Here is a 20,919-nt window from a genome sequence, read left to right on the forward strand (position 1 = left end):
TAAAAGCTAACTTTCTTTTTGGGGATGAAAGTAGAGACTTAGATCTTCATTTCGAGGTATTGGACATCACTGTAGTCCTAGTACAGAATTTACTGTGGGTCTTGAAAGATGACCAAACATTATGGAAATACTTGGCCTGTGCCAAAAATGCCAGTCAGATATTGGCAGTGAATGAGTTAATATTAATTGTTTAGGCCTAATTATTTGTAAAGTCACAACACATTAGAGATGTGTGTAGTTCTTCACAGATTTAGCCTCTTCATTTTGCTCTCAAATGCACCAGGTTGACGAATTTTACTTTAAAATGTACAAAATCTTCTTCCGGGGGAGAATCCCCCCGGACCCCCCTTGGGTAGCTTGGCCCCCCCAAGCTAGGGGCAGGCCCCCTCTGTAACTTGGGTCTGGAGCCGGGCCTGGAGGAGGGTAGGCTACTTAATTATCAATAACGCTTTTAATTAATAAATTAAGCACAATATGAACAATAACTGTTGAAAAATATATGAAAATGAAAGTTCACAAATATTAGTTAAATCCTTTCAGTGCAAATGCATTATAAAAACAAAAAATAAGATTTGTTTAGAAAACGAAATGACACAAATTTATTATTATTATTATTATCATTATTACTACTACTACACCCGGTGCGCACACTGAATAGGCCTATTATACTATACTATAGATTATTATACTTACTTTTCTGTCACATCGTCATTATTAAGCCGGCTTATGACTGCATAGTATCTTAATTACTCAAAATATAAAGCGACTAAAATTGGGCAACCATATTTTTATTCGGGCAACCAAAAGCTCTTGCCAGGTTGCCCCTCCGGCAACCACTTTTAAAAGTTAACGTCGAGCCCTGTTATTTGTATTCAGTGTTCGTGCTGGTTGGCAGCATACCAGCTTAGAGGTGCATTATCGCCACCAACTGCAGCCGCTTTGATACGTTTTTTGGGGGAATATCGAACCGTTTTCAAAATGTTCAAACCGACCCATGCCTAGGCCCTATATATTGTGTGAATTTGTGAGTTTTGAAGTTTATAAGGCAGCTCAGCTGTAAGCCAATCCATTCTGATTGCACTGCTTGTGTTTTTATTAGCCTTTTTCTCAAGTTGCACTATAGGCAGAAGTCTTATTTCATTTATTATTTTGATGTTTAGAAGAAAAGTTGAGCTGAATAGTTATGAGAAATAAATACAGGGTGTTTGTTACACAGGTGTCCTGCTTCTTTTTATTCAGTATCATTGCTGGTTGACAATACCAGCTTAGAGGTGTATTATCGCTATCAGGTGGACTGAAGTTGCACTACAGACAGTTATGGGCCACACTCGGGAGCCCTGCTTGAAAAAAAAAAAAAAAAAAAAATTTTTTTTTTTTTTTTTTTTTAATTACAAAAAAAATCGGTATACCGGTTCGATCCGGTTTAGACGGCAATATCGAACCGGGTTTAAAATTTTCAAACCGACCCAGCCCTACTTCACATTTTAGTTTTACAATAAAAACACATTTATGCAATGACTTTACATAATGTAGGCTATATTTATGTGCATCATCCTACCATCCTAGCAGGGGAGAGAAAACGATATCTTTCTGGACAAACTTTCACCAATCTAATTAATCTCATCATATAGGGATAGGCTATATTTTTCTAGCTGATGCCTTTAGAACATTCTTTTCACTTTGATCTTGCTATAGTGTAGCATATTTACATGCTTGCAGTATTTAAACTGCAGTTAGATTGGTTTGAGAAGCATAATAATATGGAATAATAGCCTATATATGGAGACAGACAGACGGGATGAAGGGAGGGGGGGGGGCAGAGCACTTGGGTTTGTCTGGTTTTACTGGACCATTGGAATTGGAGCTTAAAAGGCAAGCATGTGATTCGTTTATTGCACTTATCCAATGAGCATGACAGTGCATAATTTTACGCTTAAAAGGCGTGGTTGTAATGCTTTAGGCTGCGTGTAGCGCCAACACCAAGATATCAAGTGCGCTGGTCCACGCCCACTGCGCCAGGCGCTCGGCCTAGAAACTACGCCGATGTAACGATAGGGGCCAGTGTGTGTGTGTGTGTGTGTGTGTGTAATGATGATCACACAGGTACCCAATATGTTGCATGCATTTCTGATCACCAATACCATTATTATAATTGTTTAGGGCTTTATAGTATGAATGAGAGATGAATAGAGGGGGGCAGCTATTATTGTTTTTGTAAAAAAATAAAAATAAAATAAAATTAGAACAAGCAGGTTGCCTATGCGTCTGTGCGCATTTGGCACAGGGGCGAGAGGAGAGGATCATGGGGATGAGATGGAGGCACGCCTCTGTGCTGCTGACTGGGAAGTGAATCCAGTGATGAATAGCTGTACATGTTTCAGGTGCAATGTCACTCCCTTTTCGCCCCCCCCCCCCCCCCCCCCCCCCCCCCCCCCATCAAATCGGACAACTTTTTTTCTTTCGTCCTCTGTCGCGCTCACTGCATTCACAGCAGCCAGCAACGTGTTGCCACTCTCAATTTACTTTTGAAGTGATAATCATTGGCTCGTTTATATGCGCGCTGTAAGGTAATGTGGTGCTTTGTATTGACTGATTAGATTTGAGCATGCAGGGGACGCGATATGGGGCAGATCACCGTGCGTAATCACTGTGGCAGCTACGCTTTTTCATGCAGGTAGGAATCGTTAGTAGGGATTCTATGCAAGGTATGATAGATGAGACCCCAGCACAGCGTCAACTTGTTGTGTTAGCTGCTGTGAGGCTGCCTGTTGAAAGTTATGTTGATGGTAAACGCGGTTAACTAATATAGATAACCGGCGATTAACACCAAGAAGCTCCACTTGTCTTGTGTGGGTAATGTAACAGTCGTAAATATGCGTAACGTTACTACTGGCAGCTGACATCAGGGCGAGGCATTAGACTGTAGCATAGTATCCATTTCCCTGCAGGGAATTAAGGCAAAACACGACCAAACATACCACAGTCAGTAACGTCCGCTAATTCATCAAGAATCCTTCCTGGTGTTGGCTGAGCTCAGTGCAGACAGCCGCAGTGAGAGTGATACAATGTTTTTTCTGAAATGTTGTTGGCACAAACGAATTCCACACCGCCAGAGCATCCAGAGTTCTTTGTATCGACATTAAACTCAGAAGTTGATGTTTGTTTGTAATGTCTGGCTGATTAAAGTGGTTTTCTTTCAGTCCTTGGTATTTTGCAGTGGGGCGACTCTACAGGTCCGCGCGCGCGTCTGTGTGTGTGTATGTATGTATGTAGGTGCGCTCGTTGTAATTGACGCTGCGTCCCAAGCGGGCAGGGCCAGGCGTATTGAAACACACCACCCCTTCGAGGAAACGAGAATGGAACTCATCGAGCGTCCCCGAGAGTGAAAAGCGTCCTTTCCGTTCCTATGACCGACTGACGACATTGAATAAGTGGCGTGTTGACCAGCGTGCACGTGGTAAAAACAGCCATAAAAGAAAGTGAGAAAAATAATAAGATCACAGTGGAAACTACGGAAAGGTGCTTTAAACCCATTAACCACCACTCATGTCTAGTAGCATAGCTTTTACTCCATCAGTCAGAGCCGCCACAGCGTCCACTCAGTCCAGTGGATTGGAAATCAGATGCAGCAGCCAGCAGAGTGCTGTATTTATGTGTCTGTTGGAATGTCAGTTGAGCAGCAACACACACACATCGTGATGCCCACAGAGTCAAAAGTGGGTCATGGTGCCAGTGTGCTCCATGTTGTAGTATTCAATGCACGCACGCACGCACGCACGCGCACACACACACGCACACACACACACACAGAGTCTGAGCAGAGCTAATAAATGGGCCATTCTGCTCACCGGGCCATTCTTGCAGCCTGTTTATCTGCTGTCTCTGTAATCTTCACTGCTCTTTCTGTTCAAACATTGACCAACCCTCCCCCCGCCTTCTTCTCCTTCTTTAACAAAGAAGTAGTTCAGATGAGTGATATGAATTAGGATTGGGTTAGGGTTAACATGGGGTTAGGGTTAGGGTTAGGGTTAGGGTTAGGATTGGGTTAGGCTTAACATGGGCTTCAGGAATGCTTAAATCAAGGTGAGGATTACATCGTCACTTCCAGCAAATAGGCTAGTGAGAATGTTGAACATACATTTTGTCACCTGAAAGTTGAGTGTCAACATCGGACCATCCAAATTAGGGGTCGACCAATATGCTTTTTTCAGGGCCGATATCGAGATCGATTATCGGTAATCAAAATGACCGATAACCGATATTTGGAACCGATATATATTTGCAGTAAAAATAAAAATCTTGGTGTCAAAATTTTGAATAACACAACCCGTTGTTGAAATGCATTTTCCTCAGTTTATCCAACTGCAATATTAATTGAAAATATTCAAATTATTAACATTAAGCAGTGTGTGTGTGTCTGTGTGTGTCACAACCTATACCTGTTCCCATTTCCATGTGTATGCTCAATCTAGTGGAGACTTGCGGACATTATCAAGACACAGCTGTGGAGAGAAGGGTGTATTCACACCTCTGGGTCGTTTGCTTGGTTCCGATTTAGGGGCTTAATTGATAGCCTACAATTGTTGCATTTTGTACTCTAGCAATGTGGGGTTTAGGGTAAACATGGGATTATCTTGACGACGGGTTTATTTACAGGGGTGTTATAGTTGCTATTTCCTACAGCACTCACGCACTATAGACGGGCGTGAGGTAGGCTTGTCGCGGTATTCGGTGTTACCGGGGTTACCCGGTGGCGAGACATACACCGATTACATAACGTGCCCACCGGTAACACCTTTTATTTTTATGGAGGAAGAATTGAAAGGAAAACTCCGCAGTTTCAGCGTGCGCCGGTGTAAATTACAAGCACTCCCTCTCGGCTGCAGTGTGGCTCCGCTGTTCTGGTTAGATCAGCAACTAACGTTAGTAAACGCTATGCATCTTATGAACACAAATTATGCCCTCCTCATACACATGTAGGTAAGACCCTTAGCTAAGCCTGCATGTCTGTGACAAACTATAGCTGGCTAAACAGAGCTGTGCTGCAGTGTTGAGATTTTGTTTGTTTTGTAAAGGCAGAAGAGCTGGAGTTATGCTGTTGCTAGTCTCATCATGGAGCGAGCGTGCAGCTGAAGTACATGGCTAATTAATATGGACGTTAACATCCATATTAATTAGCCATGTGCTTCAGCTGCGCTCCCCCTGTACTTTGCTAACTTAGCACCGATGCTAGCGGGACTTACCCAGCTATCGTCATTGCCTGCTTACTGCTGCTTGCTGGTAATGTTAATCCCATGTCAGAAAAAGTCTCCAGATTTGTCGCTAACGTCAGTCTCTCTTCTGAGAAAGATTGTCTCCAGGAGGGTCTGAAAAGTTGTCTCGAGTTGGATGCAGCCAAGTATTGTGAGGCAGCCAGTGTTGTGACTGTGAGCGTCCAAGCTAACACAGCAGCGGAGAGGAGCTGACTGACTGGACCGTGAGGACAGCTGAGGATTTTTTTTTTATATATTCTTTTAATATTTTATATTATATTATATATATTTATACGATGTAACCGGTAACACCGGTGTTGACACGTGTTTATTACCCGGTGTGAAAATGACCACACCGTGGCAACCCTAGCGTGAGGCACGTGAAGAGGACACTGAGTCACATGTGGATGTTCTCTAGCCGGGGATTGGTCGAGCGGCGGGAAGCCATTTTGTCTGTCTGGAACGTTGTGCTGATGTTTAGAACGAACAAGCTAACAGAAAAGAGAAGGTGGGAATTGCTCCATGATTTAGTGGCTGTAGGTCAAAGCCGTAACAGTGACCTGGTACTGAAATAAATGCACAGATTGCAAGTGGATCTTCGCCTCCTTCCTCCTTGATCACGGTCCGAGTGTGGATCATTACAGTACCTTGGTGCGTTTGTGTTCACACAGCCACAAATCAAAGGGTCCAAATAGTATTGCCAAGCCTCCTGGATTGGCCAGGAGACACTCTGGTAGGCTAATAGCCTCCCGGGATGGAAAACATAATTCCCAGAGATTTTATATGATTATAAGAATGCGTTTTGTTACATTGTAGGCTATGTCGGGCGTGCGCCATGCGAGGAGAGAGAGAGAGAGAAAGAGGGGGGGATCGAGAGAGAGAGGGATACAGTTATTTATTTATTTATTTATTTATTCATGTATGTATTTATTTAGGCTATCTATCTGGAATTTGGAGATAGAAGATCAAAGACCCTCACAACTTCTGCTATTACTATCACGGAGATTTCAGAGGCTTACACACATGAACTCCTGTCCTGTCATGAATAAAATATTAATAAATAATTGAATAGCCTACGGACATTGCGAGGAAGACAGACATGCAATCAGTCTGATTGTCTGAATGTTATCACAAAGAAGGCTGGCTCTGATTACCACAACTTGTTTTCATTTATTTAATCGTCGAGTTCAAACTGCTGATGTGATGATCGCCCGAAAATCCCCCAAAGTTTATCCATGCAAACGCACAAGTCGCCAAAACAGGATCTGAAGAATGAAGATGTTGTTTTTAAAAATGCTCGCTCTTCAGGCCATTACGCTCAGTGCAGCTGATTACAGCAGCTGGTGTATCCGAAGATGCGCACTGTTAAAGTTGTGTCGGACAAACGAACCCAGACAGACAGAGAACAGCTCCGCTCTAGAAATGCCTGGGGAAATGTATTTTGTGGATGCTACGGTTTGAATCGACAGCTTCACGACAACCCTGGCCATGTGGAGCTATGCTACTGAAGAAGACGTAATTAAAACTAGTGCCCCGCTAGCTATAGCCTATCTGCCCACCGCTCCAGTCTGTCCAGTCCACTCGCTCAGACACAGGCACACTGAGGCACACAGGCAGGCAGCCGAGAGCTACTGAAAGAAGGCAGGGGGATTTCATCTGAGAAGCACTCTGATAGGCTATTACTCAATGTGTAACCAATCAGATAGCGCTGTGGGCGGGACATTACTTCAGCAGCACAGAACTGACACAGAGGCTGTTGGAGCTGCATCAGAGCCAAAGTAGCGCATTTTTAAATTAATTTATTATATCGGCAAACGGCCAATGAAAATGCCGATATAGATAATCGACAAAATGCTGAATATCGAGGTCAATAATCGGCCATGCCGATAATCGGTCGATCCCTAATCCAAATATAGTGTGAGTGTTTACTTCCTCTACCCTTATTTTCCAGTTAAATAATTCATTATCGGCCACGTGAACTCACTTGCTTTGGGTAAACCCTGTCATTAAAACCAGAGAAATCTGCTACTGTAATAACGCTCTGTGTGTTTCAATATTAAAGCTACTCAACACGCACAGGCTGAAGGAGGGGCTGCTGAGTAAGGATGAGCCTTGCCTTGGACTGGGAGAGACTGAGAGGGTAACAATTTCTGCAATGGTGTCATAGAAGTATTTAAAGCCCCTGGAAACCCAAATCCACAATAAGCTTCTAACTATGTAATTTAGTGTCTTATGTGCATAATAGTAAGCAAAAGTAGACATTAGTTTCAATGCATATCCTAAGTATTGCCGCAATTCAAGAAATTAGGTTTGGGCAGTTATGGCTATCACTTTTAGTCTGACTTGTGAGATAGAAGGAAGCTTCTCTGAGCCATTCTAAAGTTCCACATTTGAATTCCTCATCATAAACAATTTATGATTTGACACCAAGATCATCCATGTCAGACTTGTCTACACTACACATCTGCTGCTTGGCTTCACTTGGCTTCATCAGGGAGGGGACTGTAGCAGATTCTAGGGATGTGTGTCCTTTTGTGTCTATTTGTGTTTATGTTGTGCGTGTTGAACGACAGAGAAGTGTGTGTGTGTGTGTGTGTGTGTGTGTGTGTGTGTGTGTGTGAGCGTGTGTGTGTGTGTCTGTGTGGGGGGGGGGGGTTGTGCTGTTGTGCTCATGCAACAGTCTGCAGATCACACACACCATATGGTCAGGATGCCCATGGGATGCTATGTGATGTCTTTTTAATTCTTCCTAGAAACTGAGGGTGATCTTATCTGTAAAATTGTTCTGGAAAAACAATTGAAATTCAATAACATGAGGCCTTATTGGCATTACCACCCAGCAGGCACGGACGGACCCGGACGAATCGAGAGAGCCCAATCGGGGCCAGCTCAAGTCATATCACAACGAGTCAGATCTGGCCCAGATTATCACTGTATCGCTATCCAACTCATTTCACTCACCACTGAAATATCCATGAGGATAACTAAATGGTTGCAATCAATCACATGTTTCTCAGCCTGGGCTATTTATTTATCCAAAATCCGAGTGATCAGCATGTGGATAATCTGCGCTGATTAACAAACTGTTTATTCTTCGTGGAGGTGGGAGTACGAGGAGATGAATTGAGGGGAATCCTGCACTTGTCTGCAATGTGTTTCGGGGTTCTTCTTACACAGATTGTAGACGGTTACACTGTGATGTCTGATCCAAGACTTGACGCCAACGTTTTAAATATAAAACAAGTTTCTGCCATAATCCTACATAGGCTATATTCGTGTCTCATAGCCTAACAGGAGCACTGGGTAAACAAACGTTATAGGGTGACACTTGTAAATTTTGAGGGAATTCCTCAATGATTCTTCGAGATTAAGGTTTGAATTAAATTAGCTAGACGTCTAAATCATCCCCAAATCACCCTGTGATCCGGCCTAGTCCTGAACGTCACTGAAACACGCCATCACAACGTTATCATGACGTCATTTTGCTTGCTGGGCATCTAAACTTGTTAACTGAGTAGGTCTCTCTCTCTCTCTCTCTCTCTCTCTCTCTCTCTCTCTCTCTCTCCCCGCAGCCCTTGTGTCTACTAGAAGAATGAGGAAGAGGAGGAACTGGATACCTCGGGAGGGCCTAGGAACGTTTCTGTGAGGAGGAGCTTCTCTAGTGTTTGACTCAATGGCCAAGAAAGGGCGTGCGAAGGGCGAGAAGCCCGAAGCGCTCATCTCAGCCCTACAGGCAGCCAACGAAGATCTCAGGTCCAAGCTGACTGACATTCAGATAGAGCTGCACCAAGAAAAATGCAAGGTACACTATCAGAACACACACATAAGTGATCTATAAACAGATATCTGCCATGCACCATCATGCCTCATTTAGATTACCTTTTTTCTCCTTTGGCACATACATGGCGAAGTGATCTTCTGTGCTTTGTCCTGGGCATTCAAAGGCTTTTAGGTCACTATTTGGAACCCTAATCTGCCAACTTTAAGATTGACATTGTCAGGGCCCCGAATAGAATCCCTTGTGTGAGGACGCTAGAGTGCTTTTGATGTTGCGGGCTGGTCTATTCTGCTTCACAGCAGCAGTGGTTGAGAACTTCTTTTAAACGTCTTTTGAATCCAAAACAGCTATGGGCAGTTATCATCTATTACCATCTGTAAATCCTTCAACATAATGCTTGGAATTCCCTGTAGAAAAGTCTGTAAAGTTGTAGAATGTTTCAACGTTGTACCATCTCACAGCACTATTTGTTTGTGTGGTGTGCTATTGGCTAAATCTAAAGGCAGGAACACACCCACCCATCGCTCGGCCATCAGCAGTGTCTGGGGCTGTTGGTGAGTGTCTGTCACCCTAGTCTTTGCGGTGTGTCCCTAGTCTTTGCGGTGTGTCCCTAGTCTTTGCGGTGTGTCCCTAGTCTTTGCGGTGTGTCCCTAGTCTTTGCGGTGTGTCCCACACCCTTGGCTCTACTTGGCTTTGTCTGCCGCTTTTTCGGCCGACTCTATGAAGTGAAACAGTACATGAGAAGAGGGAGCAACTTCAACTCATCTGATCATGCCTACATGAATATTTTCACCACGTGGCCTTCGGGAAAGCCCCTTCAGCCTGTCACTGTATGATCATTTAGTGTGGTTTCTCCTTATTTTTGCGCCTATTTTTTAGGGTTGGGACGATACATCGATCTAGATCAAACTATCGTTACATCGATCGATATCGTATCGATGCAAAATAATATCAAATGGTAAATGGCCTGCATTTATATAGCGCTTTTATCCAAAGCGCTTTACAATCAGTAGATAGTCTACATTCACCCATTCATACACCGATGGCGGCAGGCTGCCACGCAGGGTGCCTACACACCATCGGGAGCAAGGAGGGTTAGGTGTCTTGCCCAAGGACACAGCGACAGCAGCTGGGAGGGAGTGGGGATCGAGCCGCCAACCCTTGCGTCATTGGCAGACCCGCTCTACCTCCTGAGCTAAAGCCGCCCCCTATATCAAGATATATCATCATCTTTAAGATATGCCTTGTAAATCCAAGGTGATGAAGCATAGATGTGCATGGCTTATGTTCATAATTGAAGGTCATCAAGGGCTCTTTAAGTTAACTGATACAAAGATACACATGAGAAATGTGGCACTTTGTAGTGAACAGGTCTATTATATAAATTAATATTTAAAATAATCGATTGTCCATTTAACACGTTCACTGCCAATGACGTGTTTTTACGTCAAACTAAATCCAACGGTTGACTGCCAATGACGTGTTTTTACGTAAAAAAAATGATTATTTTTTTTTGACCGTGGGATGTGCATCTAACCCTTTTACATCTCTTATATAATTATTGGAGCCACCGAACATGTACAACCCATTCCACCGACCCACTAAGTGGCGACAGTGCTCTCCCAGACTAGAGGAAGGCAAGCAAAAAGCATGTGTGAGGAAGCCATTCTCATGAAAATGGATGGGGGAAAACGCTTTCGTTTTCGCGCTGATTGCTGGTGGTGCGGGATTGCAAATTTGCATAATAGATTACGGGTGGAACACACTTTGAAACACGCAGCATAAATAAGACCAGAATCGCAAAAGCTTCATCAAAGCTCTCAACACAAACCACAAGAAACGAGCGAGCCGATCCAGACTTGCACAGCGGCCGCCAGCAGACAGGCAGCAGCAGCAGAAGCAGTGAGCCTGGTGACGCGAGGTTACAGCAGCAACAGAAACGAGCTTGTGACATGCCCGCTGCAGCCAAGAAGAACACACACGGAGGGAGGAGTTTGAATGAGAGGGGTGTTTCCTGCTGTTATGGAGGAAATTACTGTTCAAAACTATTGTTTAGATGTCTGACGTCTTACTGATGCCAAAAATGAATGGTTAAAGTGACTGTTCTATCGAATTTCACAAAAAGCCGTTTATCTCAAAATAATTTTTCAGACGCTGAAACCATGCTGTATTCAACTGCTAATGCTTACATAACTACTAACTCTACAAACTAACTATTTTAGACAGAGAAAGCACACATTCTATTAGTTCTTTTGAGATATTGTGTGTTCACAAAATCCTAGCAGAAAATAATCCTCTGGTCTTGAAAGATGAGCCAGAATCCTCAAAAAAAACCTCTGGCAGAACCTACCTACAGTAAAAAAAAAACGGCTGGCAGTGAATGTGTTAAATGAATTGTCAAATAATATTTTAGTTGCTTTTTGTTAGTTGATATAAATGTAACTGATTGTGTTAAATAGGCATATGATATCGTCTCATATCGATTGCTGGTCATTGAATTGAATCGAATCGAATCGTATCGTGTCAGAATTTGTGATACCAGCAAATATCGTATCATTGTCCAAATAATTGATATAGTATTTGTATCGTGATTAAACCGTGATTCCCACACCTACTATCCAAACCCCCCCCCCCCCCCCAACACCCCACCCCCCGATACTGTATCCTCTATCTATAGAGGATAGGATAGTTACCAGGATTATATGATAATTAATTAACTTTGATACCTACAAAACCCATGGCTGATTATAAAAGCATTGCATTATGGGATAGAGCAGTTTTTTCATTTCGATTCCCCCTTTCCATGATTTCTGATTCTGAATCCAAGTACCCCCTTTACCCGACTACAACATTTTGCTTAGAAAACTCCAAGAGAAAACTATAGCATGTGATTCAATGAATGAATGGTAACCCACCTTTTGAAGAAAATAACATTACAAACTAAGTAAGAAATGGAGTGAAAGAGTTGCAATCAGTGCCTCCTGAGCAGATTTATTTGACATTTAATTTATTTTCATAATTTATTTTGACATTTTCCCCTCTCTCTCAACTGTACCTGTAGTACCTCCACGTACCCCAGTTTGGGAACTCCTGGCCTAGAGGTTAAATGTTGATTGAATGAGACAATAGTAGGTATGTCCAATAACGCTACCACCTGAACCTTCACTCCTCTTTCTGTCTCACTTTCAAAGGTGAGCAAGCTGGAGCGCGACAAGGTGCAGGAGGTGAAGCGGGTGCGAGAGCAGGAGCAGCACCGTCACACGGCCACGCTGACGGAGCAGCGCGCCAAGTGGCACGAGGACAAGCAGAGGGACTTCCAGGCACTCAGGGAGAGCCTGGTGCGTCAGCACGAGCAGGAGCTGGCTCGCCACGCCAAGATCAAAGACCAGGAGAACCAGAGACTCAAGGCTGCCATCAGTGCCATGCGCGATGGCAGCGGAGAGAAGGTGAGGCTGAGCGAGGAGAGTGGAGCTCGTGTTTGATTCAAGAAACAATAATGCAGGGGCTATTCAACTGGCGGATGAGTTCTAAAACTTTTCATCTTTTTTTTACAATTAAACCTCATTTACTTATTACACCCGACTGGTTGTTTTCCAGATGTGATCTAGCTAAAGTGAGCTAAACAAGTCAGATCCACTATAAATGTTTTTCAGGAGATGCTGTGATGTAGCAACAAGAAAGGTGCAATATTAATGTTTTCCAGGAGATGGCGATGTGATGTAGCTAATCAAGAAAGATGCATTATAAATGTTTTTTCAGGAGATGTGTGCTGCAGCTAGCTAGGTTCTAAACAACAAAGAATGTTTACAGTTGTTTTCCTTTCCTGATGCACTATAAATGTTTACAATGCTGTGGTGTAGCTAAGAGAGGTCAGAATTGACCAAATTATATTTCAAATGGCTGGCATGTGTTAATTGGTGTAATTTTTTCGTGTATAGTAAAAGGCCCCTCCCTGCACCTCCCTCCCAAGTTTGGTAGTTTTCAGGCATATGGTTTCTGAGGTACAGCTAATTGAATGCAAGATTTTTCGAACCCCCATTCAAGGGAATGGGAAAAGAAAATTGCGCTTAATCGCGAATAGTGCCCAAACCGCTTGACCAAACCCTTAGCAAAGTCATAGCACCCATGTCCTCAATGAGCCGCTCATTTTGAGGTCTGGCATGTCTATGTGCTACGAAAGATGTGGGAGTTATTACGCGCCAAACTTTGTGGCAGATATAATAATATATAAATAAATAATAAGTATGTCGGACTTTAAGATTGTGCCTTGCTTTTCAGCAAGCACAATAATTAAACTACTTTTGCAATGTAGTGAAATACAAGTTTTGAAAATTGTGGTGGCGCGTTGTGGCAAGTGTACATATAATGGGATTAATAGCTCGGGGAACGGTCCGGCCCCTTAGGTTTCTGACAATGTGGCCCTCTGAACAATTTAGTTGAATAGCCCTGCAATAGGGTTTGCAGTTGCCTCTCAGATCCCACACAGATACTGCAAAAGATAGTTGTCGTGTAGGTCCATTCAGCTATGTTACAAGTACTGTAAATGTAAGTGAAAGTGAAAGTGAATTTAATTAATGTAAGTAAAAGTGATTGATAAGGTCAATTTATTTAATAGGTTAGGCTACTGTGAGTGTTTTGGAGTAATACCGCATTCAAGACAACTTGGAGCGCCGGAAGTTTCAACTCGGAACCTCCGCCCTCGGCATATTTGCGTTCACGTTGCGCTTCCCGGTCAGAGGGAAAATACGGGGGGAAACCAAGGAGGGTTCTGGGAAGTGGAGGCGATAATGCAACATTTTGGATGCCAACATGGAGGCCCGAAGGAAGCTTGGCATCTAACTACTAGCTAACAATGCTAATCGAATGCTGAATTTCACATATTGCTCTTATCAGAGCGAAACATAGAGGACACAAACACATATTAACGTTAACATTACATAATTTAGACATCAAATTTAGTGCTAAAACGTCAATAAATGTCTTCATAATAATTATGTGCTTACCATTAACGAGAAAAGCCGCCATTTGTGATGTGGCTGTGACGTCAACTCGGAGAAACCGGAGCTCTGAATGATACCCGAATTTCCGAGCTGTAATTCACAAAAAATTCACTTTTTACAGGTCGGAACCCATTTTTTCCGGCGGTGCGAGTTGTCTTGAACCTAACGTTAAAGGGAAAGGCCAACTTTTTGGAAGATTCACCTATTTGCCATATCGCCCATATATAAACAAGATACACAATGTCTTTATCGTAACTCTCCGTGCAGTATACAGTGAGCTACAGCCATCCAGTTAGTTAGTATCGCCAATGAATTGGAGGAAATGGTACAGCTGTTCAAGCCACCAAAAACACACTAACAGCAACACAAACACTCACATGTACATGGGGTGGCTGGTGTACTCACCACACGATGAAATTTGTCGCTGAGCTCCAAAAACGGTTGCCGAGGGCTATTATCGCCTAGTTTGAACTGAGCGTAACTTTCTGTCCCTCCTCACCCTGCTCCTATAGGTGCGCACTGCGCTGACCCTAGAAGCCAAAGAGGAGGCGCGCCGTTTCTTCGATCAGGAGAGGGTGAAGCTCCTGCAAGAGATCATGGAGCTAAAGAGCACCAAGAAGCAGACAGACGAGGCTCTCAGCAACATGATCCAAGCTGACAAGATGAAGGCCGGGGACCTGAGGGTGGAGCACCAGCAGCACCAGGAGCAGGTCTCCAAGATCAAGTGGGACTGCGAGAGGGACATCCGCAGATTGGTACACACAACTGCTGCTCGTCAATACAAATAAACACCTCCTAATATTTGAGTGGCACCCATTTTTACACAGCAGTCCCTGCCACACTTCAATTATCAATTGCCCCTTCCATATGTCTACATCTCAGATCAATTAGGGATTCAAGTTTGCACCTGGATCCATTCTTTTAGTCTATTTTGAGCAGGTTTGAGCATGTTTTGTACATTTTGTGTTTACAGTAGTTGTGATTAGTAAGGTTGTGCATATATTGTTACAATTCATATTCATATCATCAAAAAGTCATATCATGATACCGTGATAATGGGTAATGACGTCACACCATTACGCTGCATAACTTGCGCACAGCAACAACCAGCATGGCTGAAAGCGGCTCCACGGTGGAGATAATTCTAAAAAGGGGCGTGGCTTCAGTCATGTGGAAGTGGTTTGGTTCCAAAAGGCCATGTACTGTACAACAAATCACGGTCATATTTGAAGGAAATAGTTACATTTATGCCAACATTAAAACTATAACACTTATTTTGTTGCAATGGTTTGTTCTTGAAATTAATAATAATTTTTTTTTCAATATTTTGCCATATCACCAAGAATATTGTTATTACAGAAATACCCTAAAAAATCGTGATATTATTTTAGGACCATATCGCTAGTGATTATTTAGTAACTGATCAGTGAAACAAAAATCTTCAGATTCAAAGTGATGATGTAGCATAATTTCCTCTCTCCTCCCTGTAGGTGGATGAAATCAAGTCTAAAGACCGCACCATCTTTTCTCTGGAGAAGGAACTGGAGTCAACAGCAGGTTTCCTACAGAAGCTGCAGCTGCAAAAGGATGCCCTGGAGGAACATCTGTTCCTCGTCAAAGAGGCTGAGTGTGGCCTGGGAAGCCCCAAAAGGGAGATCCCCGGCCGGGCAGGGGATGGGGCCGAGCACTGTGGCAGCCCAGTAAGTAGGGATTTAGTTCCTAAAATCACCACCTCCCCCCCCGCCCCTGAAAAGCTTTTAAGGTTTTATATTTATTACCAACTCAAAAGTTTGGATGCACACTCCCCCCGCCCCCCCCCCCCCCCTCCCACATTTTTGAATAATAGTAAAGACATCAAAAGTATGAAATAACAAATGGAATTATGCAGTGACCAAAAAATGTTTGGTCAATCAAATCAGAACAATCTTATATTTTAGATTCTTTAAAGTAGCAGCCCTTTGCCTAGGAAAGACAAAGGCTTTGGAAAGAAAATCATACACCAAGTTCACTGTTTATATTTGTCTAGTCTCGGTTTCCAGACGTTTGGTGAGCGGCGCCAACAGTGCCACCTTACCACCAAACGTCTGGGAATTTACTGTTCCATATCTGGTTCATTGAGCCCGGCGAGAACGGCCGGCAGCAGACACGCCTACATTTATTATTAGAATTTTATTTGGTAGCGGCAATACAATGTTTCATAGTTCCAATATAGAGCAAGACACTGATGTGCTGCAAAGAGAGTTCATACCTGTTGTTTATTTTACAATAATTTTTCCTACCCGGAAGTGGTCCGCTTGCTACTGTGTGAAATCATCAGCAGCAGGCTCTGTAACGTAGCCTCGGGAGTCGGGCTTATCGCTGGGGGAAAGACCTCTAGCCACCGCGGCCGGATGAGACACGTCCTATTAACAGGTTATGTTTGTTTCTAAGTGATTAATATGTTTCTCCGCAAACACGACAGCACCGGTTCTGCATGAGCGTCACTGCCCCCAGAAAGCAGGCCCGCCCACAACACTCATGATTGGTTCTCCGATGCAAGGCTTCCAACAGCACCACCTAACGTTATGAAAAGATTTAAATAGTAATATTCTCAGTCTTACAGTAGTGAAACGGATTAAGACTGAGTCTAATATTTGTCTGACAACCTAATTTCAAGCATTTCTTATTTCTGCTTTTACCTGTGACTAGTGGCTTTATTAGTCCGACAATTATTTCTTCATTTTGTTATATTTCGTCAGGACATGAGGAGAAATCAGAGGCGTCTTGCTGAACTCAACGCGACTATACGCAAACTGGAGGACCGCAACTCACTGCTAGTGGATGAGAGGAACGAACTGGTATGACCCGCTAATTCATATGGATCTCTCTGATCAAGAAACACATGATTAAAAAAACACCTTTCCTCTGTCATGGTCGTTCCTTACCTTCCTCATGCCAGTGACTACAACTCTATCGCTGCCTGTCAGCTTTGACATTTTTCCCTCTCTTTCTCTGGCAGCTGAAGCGGGTGCGGGAGTCGGAGAAGCAGTGCAAGCCCATGCTGGACAAGAACAAGCTTCTTAGTAAGAGGAATGACGACTTGACTCAGACTCTCCAGAGGCTGGAGGAGAAACTCAAGAGCCTGGCCAGGGAGAACCTGGAGATGGTCAGCACCAAGTCCTTTCTTTTGACACAGATGTTGGATTTCATAGTTAAATATAATTCATAGAATGAGGCTATAGTCTGTTTGATTAGAAATGTATTTGACCTGTGACCACAGGGAAAGTGAAGAAGTAGCGGTCTTTCTTCCCTTAAGGCGCGATCGAACATTAGCTTGGTAAACCATACTGATCACATGGCCTCGCATTCTGTTTCGTTCTGTCGATCAGTCTGGCCTCCGAGCTGTCCACATGCGATTTCAGTGGGCGGGAGTACTTGCCTTGACAGAACTCCTTCAGCCAATCAGCTAGGGGTGGGCGATATGACGATCTTAGATCGTTAACGATTAGAATGGGTCCACAACAGTAGCGGCTCCTGCATTTTTGTCCAGGGAGGGCTATATTTAGGCCTGGACGATGGGGTTGAAATCAATATAATCATAAGGATTCTTCTCAATATCAATATCATATGTTTCACGTATGCAAAATCAGTGTTCATCTCATTGAACTGAATGGTGATGTCATGTCTGAAAAAGACCCGAGTGTATTTTCTTCCTCTGTCTGTAGCCTGTTGTTTAAAGTGATCGCTCAGGGTGATCTGGTCCAAGCTCTTTCACTCGATGCTTGTCCTGTAAAGTCCGTCTCTCAAACGGCGTCGTTTTGAGTGACTTCACAGAATTTTCTTTCTCCATTCTTGCAAAACGTCTTTTGTGTTTCATGGCAGTTGAAAACAAACTTCTTTGTTTCGCGCGCGTGCTGCAGGAAGACAACAAAGCCGTCGGCGTGGGACTGCTACTCTCTGCTACTCTCTGCTACTCTCTGCTACTAGTGTTTATATATACTGCGTCGCTACCCATCTACGTAGCAGCCTAGCCTACGTCACGACACTCACTCTACCTGACCCCACCTCCACCCGGTCGCTAGATACGTGTGCCCAGAGCCCTCCCAAATCCCTTTGTTTTTGAGAGTGAACAGCGCATGTGCAACTACACAGATCCTGATACTCTAATGATCTACACTGGTGGAAACCGGAAGTCCCCGGACGGCGTCCGTGGCCATTCGGTGCAAGAAAATATTGACCCAAAAACAGTACACATGTAGATAATTATGAATCTACATATTTATTGCAGATTATATACTCACTATCTAATATTCACCTCGCTCATAAAAAAATATATATAACGTTTTATTTCCCTCTTCTTCATGTGGATATTTACTGTCAATGATGTGGATACAGCAGGTGGGGCGGCGCCCTGGCGCCCTCTAGTGGCCGGCCGCTACTGGTCCACGATCTGCCTTTCCAGCCAGATCGTTAGAATCGTGCTACATGCAGTGCACATTCTATCATTTGCATTTCTATGTCTGAAAGACGCTTCCAAAGTTTTCCTCCCCTCCCCCTTTTCACTTCAAAGTGCGACTCGCGAGCGCAGCAGAGCAGCATGGAGGACGACAACACGGAGGGGGGGTTGGTTTGACACACACACACACACACACACACACACACACACACACACACACACACACACACACACACACACACACACACACACACACACACACACTCTCCAGAGCAGAGAATTGTAGCCTATTCTGTAGCCTACTTGTCCTCTGCAGTAGGCAGCAGCACTGTGCTCCAAACCGCGCCGGAGCTTCTCCCCATGTACAGAAAGTGATTAAGCGGTTTATTGAGTCATGTCTAGCAGGGTAACTGAGTTTGAGTTTCATTTGCTTCAGTCGGATTTGGGCAGTTATTATAAATGCGAGGACGCATTGCTATTAATCTGCCATCATCCTGCCTCATATTCCCAGGTGAGCGTGTTTCTGCTCCGTTTCCCCCTCTCTCACTGCTTAAACCTCAACGCTGTGGTGTGTGTGTGTGTGTGTGTGTGTGTGTGTGTGTGTGTGTGTGTGTGTGTGTGTGTGTGTGTGTGTGTGCCGAGCCGCATGTCAGACAGAGCTCTCTCTCTCTGTCTGTCAGTCTCTCTCTCTCACCATTAAACTAGCAAATTAAAATGACAACAATCACATGAAAGATTACCCAACAAAAGCAACCAACGGTGGACTCAATCGCAGATATTCATCCCATCGCCCAACCCTACTGTATAGCCTAAATAATAGCGAACCAATACAAATAGATAGATAGATAGATAGATAGATAGATAGATAGATAGAGTGAGCATGTGTATGCTTGTGAACATTATTTCTTAGCACATTAATTATTGTAAACTCAGCGTAACAAATTGTATTTTACATTTCCATTACTTTTCTAGGTTTCTCATGACCGTACCAACCCTGAAATTAGTTTGGTTGTACTTGTACTGTTCAGTAACTTGCAAAATAGTCTTAAAAACAAAGATGATAAGATCGTGGATCGTGATCCTGGCTGAATAAATCATGATATGATATTTTTGCCATATCGCCCACCCCTACAATCAGCATCGCCATATCCAATCCAAATTCACTCTGAAGAATGTTCTTGTTTAATTGTTGTTATTATTGAGTCTATTTCTGTAGTAACTACACTTTATGGCAGGGCTTACTAATGTTAACGTTACAGCCATACAGCTCGTTGCTTCTGGAGCCGCCATACTGTTTTGCCAGCGGTGTCCCTGATTGGCCGGTTACCTTGTCAACTATGAGACATTTCCCTGATTGGCCCGTGCACATTGTAATTTCTGAAAATATCTGGGGGCGGGCTGGAGACCAAACTGATGGGCAGAATGAAACAGAATGTGAGGTCACGTGATCAGGATGGTTTACCAGGCTAATTGAACATGGCACTTACTTCAATCTGTTGCTTCTAGTGCAATCCTTGCTTAAAGGTCAGTGGAACACATGTGACTGTGTGTCATTTTTAATGTCAGAAGTTCTCAGAAGCCCACGTTTGTATTTCTGTCGTAAAGTGGAACAGTTACATTTGTTATATTCCGCATATATTCGGTTATATATTGCATTTCCTTGGAGAATGTGAACGATATGCTAGATATTTATAATGTTTTCAAGATCTGTCCAGTGTTACATATGCCGTGTGCAGAACAGCTTGTGCATACAAATAGTAGCCTTAGCAAACCTTGAGTGTCCACAAAGTTGACCTGCCAATGGAGCAGCATAAGAGTAGTCTCGATGATGTCCTGTCCTCAAAGTGGTTTAATACTATTAGTGAAGTGTTTGTAATCACATTTCATGTTTAAATGGCATTCTGGCACACTACAATTACCAATAGCAAGGTCAGTGGAATGAGCAGTTAACACTTGGGAAATGAAGATATTGCAATTTTTGCAGTATTGCATGTGCTGCAGCAATCTTCTTAAGGACCAAAGTTCAGGTCCTCAAATTTCTTTAGCCATTTGCCCAACAGCGTATTACAGTACATGACACTTATTTGCAATGTTCTTGATTCAAAGCACATCATACTATTTTATTTCTACCCTGGTTGGCCCCCGTGGGTCTCGAACTCCCAACCTCCTTGACAGCACCGGCTCCAGTAGGGATGTAAATTAATTTAAGAATTTGATTGATCAAACATGAAGCGATTAATCGGCAGTGTAGGCTATGTGCTATTCATTTTTTTTGCTGAAATGATTAAACACCACAAAGGCTAAATTTTGAATTTAGAAGAAAGCCAAGCAAGCAGGCAAAAAAGTCCAGCGTTGGAGAATTACACCCAAAAAGACAACAGGATTCATTGCGAACGTTGTAATACTGTTGAAATACAGCACGTCTACAAGCACGATGATAGCTAATGCAGGAAG

At 43.4% G+C, this 20,919-nt stretch overlaps 1 protein-coding gene across 2 annotated transcripts in view; it reads left to right on the top strand.

The window, feature by feature from the left end:
• Nucleotides 1–8,925: 8,925 nt before the first annotated feature.
• jakmip2 (janus kinase and microtubule interacting protein 2) overlaps nucleotides 8,926–20,919 on the top strand; it is a gene marked incomplete at both ends in the record, with an annotated part of 66,000 nt that continues 54,006 nt past the window's right edge. For both annotated transcript variants that reach the window (XM_083648403.1, XM_083648404.1), the window contains 6 exons: nucleotides 8,926–9,054; nucleotides 12,222–12,476; nucleotides 14,543–14,785; nucleotides 15,521–15,730; nucleotides 16,769–16,867; nucleotides 17,029–17,175. In XM_083648403.1, coding sequence (XP_083504529.1) covers nucleotides 8,926–9,054; nucleotides 12,222–12,476; nucleotides 14,543–14,785; nucleotides 15,521–15,730; nucleotides 16,769–16,867; nucleotides 17,029–17,175 — 1,083 coding nt within the window. The remainder of the gene's footprint in view (nucleotides 9,055–12,221; nucleotides 12,477–14,542; nucleotides 14,786–15,520; nucleotides 15,731–16,768; nucleotides 16,868–17,028; nucleotides 17,176–20,919) is intronic.

Source organism: Poromitra crassiceps (genome assembly GCF_964638095.1).
Source record: "Poromitra crassiceps genome assembly, chromosome: 1".
NCBI classification, from domain to species: domain Eukaryota; kingdom Metazoa; phylum Chordata; class Actinopteri; order Beryciformes; family Melamphaidae; genus Poromitra; species Poromitra crassiceps.